The sequence below is a fragment of the Doryrhamphus excisus genome, chromosome 21 (assembly GCF_030265055.1).
Source record: "Doryrhamphus excisus isolate RoL2022-K1 chromosome 21, RoL_Dexc_1.0, whole genome shotgun sequence".
Classification (NCBI taxonomy): Eukaryota; Metazoa; Chordata; class Actinopteri; order Syngnathiformes; family Syngnathidae; genus Doryrhamphus; species Doryrhamphus excisus.
In genome coordinates, this window is record NC_080486.1 from 12,757,019 (window position 1) to 12,769,043 (window position 12,025).

The following is a 12,025-nucleotide window of genomic DNA, read 5'->3' on the forward strand; positions in this document are numbered from 1 at the left end:
TCCTAAGGTGTGAATTTAAAGAGGCCTCTCCTGCTATTTTTTTAATGACTGCAGGATGTAATTGTATCAACAAATGGGAGTTGTTAACCTGTCTGCCGCTTCTGGCCTGATTTTTATTGGCAGCTTTCCAAAGTACAGCACAGGAGGAAGAGGTGGGGGGGGGGTTCATCTAACTTGCTGCCGTGGTAACGGAGGAGGGGCCAGATACAGTAGCATATTATTATGAGAGCGGGAGGGATGGGGGTGCGCCTCCCACACACTTATCTAGTGAGTGTAAACCCTCCAGCCGCCATGTGGGGGCGTCACAGAGCAGCAGCAAAGACTGCAGGAAGGCTGCACTGACATGCCTGAGCGTGCACACACACACACACACACACACACAGTGCAGGCAGGGGGAAAGAAATTTGGTCCGCAGTGGTCCAAGGAAGCCTGAGAGTCCACAAGGAGTCACTGCTGACCTCCCGGTGCATCTTCAGAGGAGCGACCCGATGCAGACGTCCATGTTGGCAAGTTGTGACAAGACGGACAGAAGCAGGCGGAGGTTCTTCAATGGACTCGTGTGTTCTGCCGCCTCTGGACCTCCACAGGAAACTTTGCAGAATTGTAGCATCTTAAAGAACAAAACTTGGACTTCTTCTTTGACGTTGGAACTTTTTCTTCTTCTGCTTTGACTTGATGAACCCTAAAAGAGCAACTCTTGGACTGAACAGGACTTCATGAAGGAAAGGGTTGGCGTGAGGTGGAAGGATGACCTCAAGGTGAGTGATCTGTCCTCGTGTCACTCAGAACCCTTCATGGGTCAGGGGTGACGCAAAACTGCATCAGAGCGTCTCAAGTTGCGGGCCACACATATTAGACCTGAACAGAAGACCTCCTGGTTCTCATTTGGTTCTCCCTCGAGCGTCCCGCTTCATCAAGTGGGCCCGAGAGGAGGCGTTGTGTGACAGGCTCCAGCACCAGAACCGCTGACTGACTTCCAGTCAGCTTTTTGGAACTAAGATCTGACCACAAGAAGAAGTCGTAAGAGGAGCTGAAGGAAAACGGGGTCTGGTTCTTGGATCAGGAAGACAAATATGTGCAGCAGAACTAAAGACCCAAGACGTCTCTGAGGTTTTTGTCTTCAACATCAGAGAGATCTGAAGGCGTTTAAAAAGCTGCTAGCAGATGACGGACGTCGGGTCTCCTGTGACGAGTCGGAGAAAACCAGTCCGCGTTGCTTTGTTTTCATGAAGGACATTCCAAGTGTCAGGGTTTGATTTCCTTTTCCCAGAGAGCACAGCCAGCTGGCGGCGGTTTTGGTTCTGATTCTGGAGGACGTCCAATGAGTCCAGATGTCCACACATCAACCGCCTGCTGTCATTGGACGTCTCACGGCACCAGCTGCTCCCCGTCCAGGCTCGTGTTTTGATGAGTGCAGAGCATCGAGGAAGACATGTCCGTAATTTATTCACCTTCACCTAGAAGCTTCTTAACTATTTGTGGAAGGACGGTAGGCGTGGTCACAGCCGTCATGGCCGCCGGCGTGTGCTTCCTGCGCTGGGTGGGCCTCAGGTTGTGGTCTCGCCGAGGGACACTGGTCTTGGTTCTCCTCTGGCTCGGGTCCTGGGTGCTCCTCAACGGCCTGGTTCTGGTCCACAGGAGGATCCTGTCTGACTTCTGCACGGACGACAGGAGCAAGAAGATCCTGCAGCGGCTGGTGAGTCCGTGCTGATGATGTCATCAGTGTGCAACCTGCATGATGGTTCAACCTTCTGGTTCCTTGTGCCTTGATCTTCTCAAAACGGCTCCCAGATCCAAAGTGGAAGCTGAGAAAATCCCAAATAAACACAAAGATTAGCACCCAGATCCAAAGTCAACAAGTCCGCCACTCAAGCGTGTCAGGACTTCCCTTTTTCTTCCTCTTCCTTATCTTCATGAACGTTCCAGGCTGTCCATCACCAAGTTCTCTTGAGGTTCCTCTGATGTCTCAGCTGCCTTTTATCCCGTGACTATTTACCCATCCATCCATCTTCCATGTCGCTTAGCATGACTCGGGTGGGGGGAAGCTGGAGCCTATCCCAGCTGACTTTGGACGGGTGGCCAGCCAATCACAGGGCACATAAACACAAACTACCATTGCCACTAACATTCATACCTCATAATAATCATAATAATTTGAGCAGAGATTCAAACCCAGGTCTTCCTGATCTCCTGACTGTGTGGCCTACACGCTAACCACTCGTCCAACGTGCAGCCATGAGTATTTATTGTATCTGAGTCTATTTAAGGCCTATAGGGTCTATTTAGGGTCTATTTAGGGTCTAATGGTGGCTGCGTTGGGAACATAGTCCCTGCACGACATTCCAGACTATTTATGGGCCACGGTGCATTTAATGACCTCCGTGTCGATGCATGTGCTTGTCTCCGTCCCTGGTGAGCTCTGCGGTGATGATCTACAACAGGCTGCAAACGCCATCAAAATGCTGTGGAAGCATTAGTCTTCCGCACGTAACGCTAATCGTTAACGCTTGAACGTGACGCAAAGGTGTCGTAGCGGCGTATCGTTCACCACGTGGAAATAAGATCTCCATAGCGTGTTGTCCAAACCCTCGCCTTGGTGTTGGAATGTAGGGAACACGCCATTTTGTGTGTGTGTGTAGCTTTAATTCAAATTAGCTTTGTTTGTCTGCATTTTGGATACTTTGCAAAGACAAGAAGGGTGTGTTGGTGTTTTCGGGGGGGGGGGGGGGGGGGGGGTCAAGTTGTCCTCCTACACTGTGTGTGTGTGTGTGTGTGTCTGTGTGTGTCTGTGTGTGTGTGAATGCGATCCATTCAGCCCACACTTGTGTGTCATCATTGTTCTCATGTGTTGGGCTTCATTGCTGCACTTGACCTTTGACCCCCCCATGACTGTTCGCCTTTCAGCCTGATGAGATGACAGGACCTCTGCCATGTTACGCTAACACGTCCTCCGTTCTGCTGAACTGAAAGATCCACCGTCACCAAAATGGCAGCTAGACCTTGTCCCCGTAGTTCTGGTCTGTTTGTGGTGACGCCTTCTGTCCCGCCCAGTGTTCTGACTTTGGCCAAGGCTCGGCGGCGGGCGACATGTGCACGGATCTTTGCGTCCGCGGCCTGGTGGAGTACAAGCGCTGTCTCTACTACGAGAACGGCAAGAAGGTGATGGAGGTCCACTGGAGAGGACAGCCTGTAATCCTCAAGTCCAAACTGGAGAACTTCTCCTCCTATGAGCCTCTGGGAGTTCTGGACTACCAGGTACTGGGTGGTCCACTTCTGACAGGTTCTGAGGGGAGAAGAGCTTCTCACTAAACTTGAACTGTCTCCTCACAGCAGGAGCCAGCAGAGGATGCGTCCGCTCTTGATGTGGTTCTCTACGCCACTCTGGAAGTAAGTGGACCAGCACCTGAGGAGTTCCAAACCAAGTCAAGGCCATCCAGTCCGTGCTTTGCCTCCCGGTCAGGTCCGTAATTGGCTGGGTCTGACGGAGGAGGAAGATGATGATGAAGGAGGGGGAGGAGTTGCTAGTTCTTTGTCCAAACTGTGGAACGGGAGGCTCAGGTCCGAAGACAAGACCTACTCCAGAGCTGAGCTGGCGTCCTTGTGGTCTTTGCTGCAGCAGGAGGAGTACACCTTCCTCAGGTTCCTCAGGCGGGCTGGCGTCCTTCTGTCTTTGACGCTTTTCATGTCCCACGTTAACGCTTTCACTCTTGGTCCTCCAGGGTCCTGCAGGACCTCAGCTCACACGTGGCCAAGGTGTTGGGTTCCTGCGGACACTTCTACGCAGTGGAGTACTTGTCTGCAGGCCACGCCTGGGACCAGAACATTTTCTCCCTGGAGGAGGTGGTCGGGTCCGGGCGTTTGGGGCCGTGGAGCGCCCGCCAGAAGGTCCATCGCATTGCGCTGAGCTTTCTGGACATGGTGCACCACTTTGACAACGACTTCACGCACAAAGTCCACCTGTGTGACGTCAAACCGGAGAACTTCGCCATCAGGAAGGACCTGACTGTCAGCGCCTAGCATCATTACTACGACGTCGTTACGTGTTCCCATGAGCGGCACCTTCATGCTTTGAATGTCCATCAGGTGGTGGCCATCGATGTGGACATGGCCTTCTTCGAGCCCAAGATGGAGGACATCCTGGACCAGAACTGCAGCAGCGACGACGACTGCAACTTCTTTGACTGCTCGTCTTCGTGCAACCTGATGAAAAGACGCTGCAGCCGCCATCGCTCCAACTCCAACCTGCAGGTGGCCCCACCTCGTTTGTCTGTTGTCACCTCAACCCCACGGGGACCCGAATTGGTGGCGCCCCCTATGGGTTGTGGCCAGAATGCTTTGGAAGACATGCTAGCATATTTTAGAACCATTATGACTCTTACAACCACGTTTTGCTTGATGGCGGCCATGTTTGTCAACCACTCTTGCTCAAACTGTCCACAAACACACGTGTCCGTCCCCTAAACGTGTGGAGCAAATTTGGTTGCTTACAGAAAAATGATTGGTCAGACTCGAGAGTTTCAAGTCTGAGCACACCGCATTCCTTCTCTTGTGAACTTTGACCTACGCCGCCGTGACGGCTGTTGAGCTGATGAAGGCTGACACTGCAGGCAACATCAAGTCGGGCGTGTGGAATGAAAACAAAAGTCAAACAGGAAGAAGTGGGTGTGTTAATCAAAGACACTTTCCTCTTGCTTCTTCTTCAGGTCATTTGCGAGAAGATCTTCAGGCTGTGGTTCTCCCCCACGTTGCTCGGGGCAAAAGCAGGGCTGCCCCTGCAGGTCAGCAACTCCCAACGCTTCCTTGCGTCTTTTTTCCTGTGAGGTTCTACCGCAACGTTCTCTTCCTCTGGTGGTTTGGAGCAGGTGGAGCTTCAGCGGGCTGTGCAGGAATGTTCCGAGTCAGGCGGCGTGGACCGAGGAAGAGGCCGGGATGTCCATCGGCGGCTCCTGGACATCCTGACTCGCCTCCTCCAGGAGGGAGGGGGAGCTTCAGGAGAAGGAAGGCGCTGAACTTCTGTAGGATTTCCATCCATTTCCTCAGTGAGGGTGTTCATAGTTAAGGCGGTACAAACAGGAAGTACATGGTGGACAGGGAGGAAAGGCATCTTGTTTCAGGTCCGCGATCAAAGGTCTCCATGATGTGATCATGCCATCGCTTTTTGTCATCATGGCGGCTGAGTGGTGGACTTCAAAGGCACCCTTCAAGCCTGCAAGACGTAGTTCAGGTTGTTACTTCCACGCGGCATTTCCTTAGGGAATTCGTGCCATGTGACCTCCAAACTCTTTCATGGTTTCAGGCATTTTAAAGGAAAATAAAATAAGCGGAACAAGTATTTGCAACTGCAAGGTCAAGGGTCACGCAGTCCTATCCTGAGCGTAGTCAGGTGACGACCCTCAAGGATCAAAGATCAAAATAACTTGGTGTCATCTTACTGTGGCCTCGGGCTCACTTTTGACTCCCCACAACCCCTCACCCCCACCCCCCACCCCCCAGTGACCCCTCAAGACCCAGCTAGCTCGTTATTCAAAATCAGGAAACTGGTTAAGGCGAGAACAGCTCGTTTACACTTTAGGGGGGGAAAGAGTTCAACAACTCAAACTAAAAACAGACACAAACCTCAAACTTAGGCACTTCATGAAGTACTTTGTAAATATTTCGTAATAATAATCTTTCTCAGCAGCATATTGGCCGCAGGTCAAACGTCAGGGCAGCTACTTATTGTGTAAATATGTTTGTTGATGACAAAACACACACACAGACACGACGGAGTCTTCAACAAGTCAGTTACAAGTCCACACTTGAACTCAACACAACAGTATTTTATGTGTTGCAGCGCCGCTTTGTGGCCATTCATCACACATGCATGATAGTTGTGTGTCTTTTAGTTGATTCCAGTTGCTATGTATGCAGCTGTGCCATTGGGAAGGTTTAAATTATAACTATAAATATTAAGCATTTTGTGTTGTTTTGTTATACTTCTAGTGGAAAGAGGTCAAATAAATAATAATAATCTCATTACAAATCGAAAGAAACAGGCTTCTTTTGACTGTTTTGATTTGTTTGCTAATCCAGACAACGTCGAAATAAATAGTGAAGCACCAAACAACTGCATAATTATATCAACGACATAACAAAGTTGTAATAAACAAAATGTCCCGAGGAGGGCAGTAGAGCACTGCTGTTGTCTAGCAACTCAAGAAGAAGATGAGCGGAAAATTAGCAGGACCTTTTCGGTCATGGTGCAGGTTTCCGGCGGAACTTTAATACGCACGGACCCATGCAGCACCGAAGCTGAACAACTTTTATTTTGTGATTGTTGATGTAAATCCACATTGTCACAATCATTCACTTAATTAAAATACGCTCCTGTGTTGTTGCTATGTGACTGTTTTGTTTGATATCCAAACATATTTTAAATAAATAGTGAAGTACCAAACAACTGTATTTTGTATTAATGACAAAATGAAGTTGCAGTAAACAAAATGTCCTAAAGAGGGCAGTACAACGCAGCCCTTGTCGAGCTGCTGTTACCCAAGAAGAAGAAGGGCGGGGAGCACGTGATACAAGTTTCTGGCGGAAATTTATTACCGACGGACAGATGCAACAGCGCGTCAAGCGGAACAATTTTGTTTATTTTTTGAATGCTTATTTGAATTCACTTTATTAACATGTTATCGGTTCGGCTCGACATTATGTTTCTTGGTCAGCACGTCGACGTGGCGTGTCTTAACCATTTCACTCGTGAAAACACCTTTACATTAGTATGTCGAAAAATAAACACACCCATTACAGTTCATTTCAAGCTCTTATATTGGCTTGTCACATTTATTCACATATTTAAATATGCCCCTGTGGTGTTCCAATGTCACTGTTTCGATTTGTTTGATACCCAGACGTCTTTTAAAGAAATAGCGAAGAACCAAACAACGATATAATTACAGTGTATCAACGACACAAGGGAGGTGCAGTAAGCAAAACGTCCCGAAGAGGGCAGTAGCGTGCTACTGTTGTCTAGCTGCTCCAACACAAGAAGAAGATGAGCAGGACATTTAGATCATGATACATGTTTCCAACGGAACTTTAATACGGGCGGACCGTCAAAACAGTTCGTGAAGTTGAACAGTTTTCTGTTTATTTTTGGAATGCTTATTGAAAAGCACTGTATATTATTAATGTTTTAAAATTTATAATGTTTTATCGGCTCACCTCAAAATGAGGTTTCGTGGGAAGATCGTCGATGTAACGGAGTGAAATGGTTAAGACAACCATTTCACTCGTGAAAACGTCTTTACATTAATATGTCGAAAAATAAACACACCCATTACAGTTCATTTCAAGCTGTTATATTGGCTTGTCACATTTATTCACATATTTAAATATTCCCTTGTGGTGTTCCAACGTTACTGTTTCGATTTGTCTGATACCCAGACGTCTTAAAGAAATAGCGAAATACCAAACAACTATATAATTACAGTGTATTGATATGACGGAGTTGCAGTAACCAAAATGCCCCGAGGAGGGCAGTGGAGTGCTACTGTTGTCTAGCTGCTCAAGCACAAGAAGAAGAGGAGCAGGACCTTTTAGATCATGATACAAGTTTCCAACGGAACTTTAATACGGGCGGACCGTCACAACACTTCGTGAAGTTGAACAATTTTCTGTTTATTTTGGGAATGCTTATTTAAACGCACTTTATATTATACATGTTTTAAAGTTTATAACGTTTTATCGACTTGACTCAAAGTGATGTTTTGTGGGAAGATCGTCGATGTAGCGTAGTGAAATGGTTAAGACAACTATTTCACTCGTGAAAACGCCTTTACATTAGTATGTCGAAAAATAAACACACCCATTACAGTTCATTTCAATCTGTTATATTGGCTTGTCACATTTATTCACATATTTAAATATGCCCCTGTGGTGTTCCAACGTCACTGTTTCGATTTGTTTGATACCCAGACGTCTTTTAAAGAAATAGCGAAGTACCAAACAACGATATAATTACAGTGTATTAACGATATAACGGGGTTGCAGTAAGCAAAACGTCCCAAAGAGGGCAGTAGCGTGCTACTGTTGTCTAGCTGCTCGAACACAAGAAGAAGAGGAGCAGGACCTTTTAGATCATGATACATGTTTCCAACCGAACTTTAATACGGGCGGACCGTCAAAACAGTTCGTGAAGTTGAACAGTTTTCTTTTTATTTTTGGAATGCTTATTGAAAAGCACTTTATATTATAAATGTTTTAAAATGTATAATGTTTTATCGGCTCACCTCAAAATGAGGTTTCGTGGGAAGATCGTCGATGTAACGGAGTGAAATGGTTAAGACAACCATTTCACTCGTGAAAACGCCTTTACATTAATATGTCGAAAAATAAACACACCCATTACAGTTCATTTCAAGCTGTTATATTGGCTTGTCACATTTATTCACATATTTAAATATTCCCTTGTGGTGTTCCAACGTTAATGTTTCGATTTGTCTGATACCCAGACGTCTTAAAGAAATAGCGAAATACCAAACAACTATATAATTACAGTGTATCGATATGACGGAGTTGCAGTAACCAAAACGCCCCGAAGAGAGCAGTGGGGTGCTACTGTTGTCTAGCTGCTCAAACACAAGAAGAAGAGGAGCAGGACCTTTTAGATCATGATACATGTTTCCAACGGAACTTTAATACGGGCGGACCGTCACAACACTTCGTGAAGTTGAACAATTTTCTGTTTATTTTGGGAATGCTTATTTAAACGCACTTTATATTATACATGTTTTAAAGTTTATAACGTTTTATCGACTCGGCTCAAAGTGATGTTTCGTGGGAAGATCGTCGATGTAGCGTAGTGAAATGGTTAAGACAACTATTTCACTCGTGAAAACGCCTTTACATTAATGTCGAAAAATAAACACACCATTACAGTTAATTTCAAGCTGTTATATTGGCTTGTCACATTTATTAACACATTTAAATATCCCCCTGTGGTGTTCCAACGTTACTGTTTCGATTTGTTTGATACCCAGACGTCTTAAAGAAATAGCGAAGTACCAAACAACTATATAATTACAGTGCATCGATATAACGGAGTTGCAGTAAGCAAAATGCCCCGAAGAGGGCAGTAGGGTGCTCTGTTGTCTAGCTGCTCCAACACAAGAAGAAGAGGAACAGGACCTTTTTGTTCATGATACGTGTTTCCAACGGAACTTTAATACGGGCGGACCGTCACAACACTTCGTGAAGTTGAACAATTTTCTGTTTATTTTGGGAATGCTTATTGAAAAGCACTTTATATTATAAATGTTTTAAAGTGAATAAAGTTTTATCGACTCGGCTCAAAGTGATGTTTCGTGGGAAGATCGTCGATGTAGCGTAGTGAAATGGTTAAGACAACTATTTCACTCGTGAAAACGCCTTTACATTAGTATGTCGAAAAATAAACACACCCATTACAGTTCATTTCAATCTGTTATATTGGCTTGTCACATTCACATATTTAAATATGCCCCTGTGGTGTTCCAACGTCACTGTATCGATTTGTTTGATACCCAGACGTCTTTTAAAGAAATAGCGAAGTACCAAACAACGATATAATTACAGTGTATTAACGATATAACGGAGTGGCAGTAAGCAAAACGCCCCGAGGAGGGCAGTAGGGTGCTACTGTTGTCTAGCTTCTCCAACACAAGAAGAAGAGGAGCAGGACCTTTTAGATCATGATACATGTTTCCAACGGAACTTTAATACGGGCGGACCGACACGGCACCACGTGAATTTGAACAACTTTCTCTTTAATTTTTGAATGCTTATTTAAACTCACTTCATATTATAAATGTTTTCATGTTTATAAAGTTTTATCGATTCGGCTCAAAATGAGGTTTCGTGGGAAGATCGTCGATGTGGCGTGTCTCAACCATTTCACTCGTGAGAAAACCTTTATATTAGCATGTCCAAAAATAAGTACACGCATTACAGTTAATTTCATGCTTTATATATGCCTCTATGTTGTTCCTACGTTTCTTAACATTTTGTTGCACTTAAGTTGTACTTATCATCGTCACTTGTTGTATGTTGTACACAGTCTACTGTTTGAGATAAAGTGCTGAGTAAATTCAGGCGGAATAAAAGAGACTCGTTATCATGCAGGAGTGGTGAGCACCATTTCCAAACTGACCAAGACCTGCGTCCTGCGTGTCACAGGGGACCATATCTTCTTCGTGCTCAGTGGAAAGGTGGCCAATGGCGGCGTGGGCATGTGGTGTGAGCTTGCCCAGGTATCCACGCCAGTTGCCTGTCAGACATTTGGTTGTTGGATTTTTCTCAGGTTTTCATGTGCAAGTCATTCTCCCTGCAGGCCAACATCTTCGACGAGTACCAAATGGAGGGGGTGTCCTCTGAGAACAATGAGATTTGTTTGGAGGTGACTCCGGAGAATGTGTCTCGTGCCCTGAAGACCGTCCAGAATGCCAAAAGTGTGAAAGTCAAACTGACCAAGAAGCACTGCCCCTGTTTGACCATCGTCGCAGAGCTGGTAAGAATGGACAAGAACGTAACTTACGTCAGTGACGTCAGTAGTGACATCACATCCTTTCCTGTCCAGCCCACCATGTCCAGCACCAGCCGCGTCGTCACTCACGACGTCCCTGTTGATGTCATTCCCAGGCGACTCTGGCACGAGTTTAAAGAGCCCAGCATGCCCGACTTTGATGTGAGTGTCCACGTGTCATGTCGTAGTGGCGGTCTCAAAGACCTCTTACTGTTGTTGTCAGGTGAGCATCTACCTGCCGCATCTTAAGACAATGAAGAACGTGGTGGACCGGATGAAGAACCTCTCCAACTTTCTGGTAAGTTCACAACCACCAGTGGCCACGCCGAGGAACATCTTTGTGGATGTTGACAAGTGTGTTTGTGTGTGTCAGGTGATGGAGGCCAACATGAGCGGCGAGATGAACCTGAAGATCGAGACTGACCTGGTGTCCGTCACCACTCACTTCAAAGACCTGGGAAACCCTCAGTGGGGTAAAGATATTTGGCCGTCACTCAGAAGATGTTGAACATAATCTCTATTGTACCCGCCTTTTTGCCCTGCAGATGACGACACCTCCCAAGGTGGCCCATCTCGGAGGCGTGAACCGGACGCGATGGCCCAGGCTCGCGTGGACATCAGGAAGCTGCAGCAGTTCCTCATGGGTCAGCAGGTCAACCCCAGCAAAGCCATGTGCAGTAAGTGCAGCCACAGCGCCACCTGCAGCCTCACACCAAAGTAGAAGGGATGACACTGCTGGTCTGCTCCTCAGACATCGTTCACCAGAGAGTGCTCCACCTCATTCTGCTGCATGAGGACGTCTCGCTGCAGTACTTCATTCCCGCCGTGGCATAGACGCTTACCGCCATGTTGGACAGAGATCGCTGCTGGAGGTGGGCCATGCCGTTGCATCCGTCCCAAAGAAAACAAAACGTTTTGGACGTTCAGTATCGAAATGTTTGACTTGCTGTTCAGACATCTTCAGAGTTGACACGATGATGTCATCACCTTTGTGTGTCGTAACCGCATTGTTTGCAGCAACAGTCATTCGTTAAAGCGTTTGGCGATGCATGGACTCTTCCGAGTGAGCGTGCCCTCATGGTCACATGACTCAGGAGCGCCTCAAGGAAGGCTTCTTCCCGCTACGTTGAAGGTGAAAACAAGCACTGATCTCACATGATCAAGCAGGTGATCATGTGACACAGAATATTGCTAATTTGTTACCGCTCCGACCGCCAATCAAAAGTGAGCCTTATGTTTATCTGGGATTGTTATAAAAACATTGGAAGCTACTGTCGATGCTGCAGTCCAGTTGTACACCAATGCAAACCACCACAATAAACCTTGTCAATAACTTTATTGTCATTCATTATTTTGTATGGGGACTGTACCTAATGAAGTGTCTCTTGTCCAATATTCCTGCTGTGATTGTGAAATTTAAACCTTTGTGTGTGTGCATGTGTTGCTGAGTGACACACAAGCACACCTTTGTGCCAGTGTTGC

General features: G+C 46.5%; 2 protein-coding genes across 5 annotated transcripts; both read left to right on the forward strand.

Annotated features, from left to right (window-relative positions):
- The first annotated feature begins 326 nt into the window (after positions 1-326).
- On the forward strand, positions 327-6,358 carry LOC131108719 (divergent protein kinase domain 1C-like). Of its 4 annotated transcripts, XM_058059950.1 has the most exons (9): positions 327-758; positions 1,271-1,696; positions 3,052-3,255; positions 3,331-3,387; positions 3,461-3,639; positions 3,720-4,005; positions 4,084-4,248; positions 4,704-4,778; positions 4,863-6,358. In XM_058059950.1, exons 2-9 carry the CDS (start codon positions 1,433-1,435, stop codon positions 5,007-5,009), a joined length of 1,377 nt encoding a protein of 458 aa, XP_057915933.1. In that variant the 5' UTR covers positions 327-758; positions 1,271-1,432; the 3' UTR covers positions 5,010-6,358. The 4 variants fall into 4 exon arrangements, with proteins under 4 accessions (XP_057915933.1, XP_057915931.1, XP_057915934.1 ...); XM_058059948.1 differs by having other exon boundaries at positions 327-1,696; XM_058059951.1 differs by having other exon boundaries at positions 327-1,696; positions 3,334-3,387.
- A 3,376-nt stretch (positions 6,359-9,734) lies between these two features.
- On the forward strand, positions 9,735-11,870 carry LOC131108875 (checkpoint protein HUS1-like). The gene is made up of 8 exons (XM_058060285.1): positions 9,735-9,921; positions 10,144-10,271; positions 10,352-10,528; positions 10,598-10,705; positions 10,767-10,841; positions 10,917-11,016; positions 11,089-11,220; positions 11,295-11,870. The coding sequence occupies exons 1-8, from the start codon at positions 9,870-9,872 to the stop codon at positions 11,375-11,377; spliced, it is 855 nt and encodes a 284-aa protein (XP_057916268.1). The 5' UTR covers positions 9,735-9,869; the 3' UTR covers positions 11,378-11,870.
- The last annotated feature ends 155 nt before the right edge of the window (positions 11,871-12,025 follow it).

Coding starts and splice junctions, on each gene's coding strand:
- LOC131108719 (XM_058059948.1), top strand. CDS start 1,433: ATGTCCGTAATTTATTCACCTTCACCTAGAAGCTTCTTAACTATTTGT. Junction 1,697..3,051: donor AGAAGATCCTGCAGCGGCTG/GTGAGTCCGTGC, acceptor TGTCCCGCCCAG/TGTTCTGACTTTGGCCAAGG. Junction 4,249..4,703: donor GCTCCAACTCCAACCTGCAG/GTGGCCCCACCT, acceptor CTTCTTCTTCAG/GTCATTTGCGAGAAGATCTT.
- LOC131108875 (XM_058060285.1), top strand. CDS start 9,870: ATGAGGTTTCGTGGGAAGATCGTCGATGTGGCGTGTCTCAACCATTTC. Junction 9,922..10,143: donor GTGTCTCAACCATTTCACTC/GTGAGAAAACCT, acceptor GTTATCATGCAG/GAGTGGTGAGCACCATTTCC. Junction 10,272..10,351: donor TGTGGTGTGAGCTTGCCCAG/GTATCCACGCCA, acceptor TTCTCCCTGCAG/GCCAACATCTTCGACGAGTA.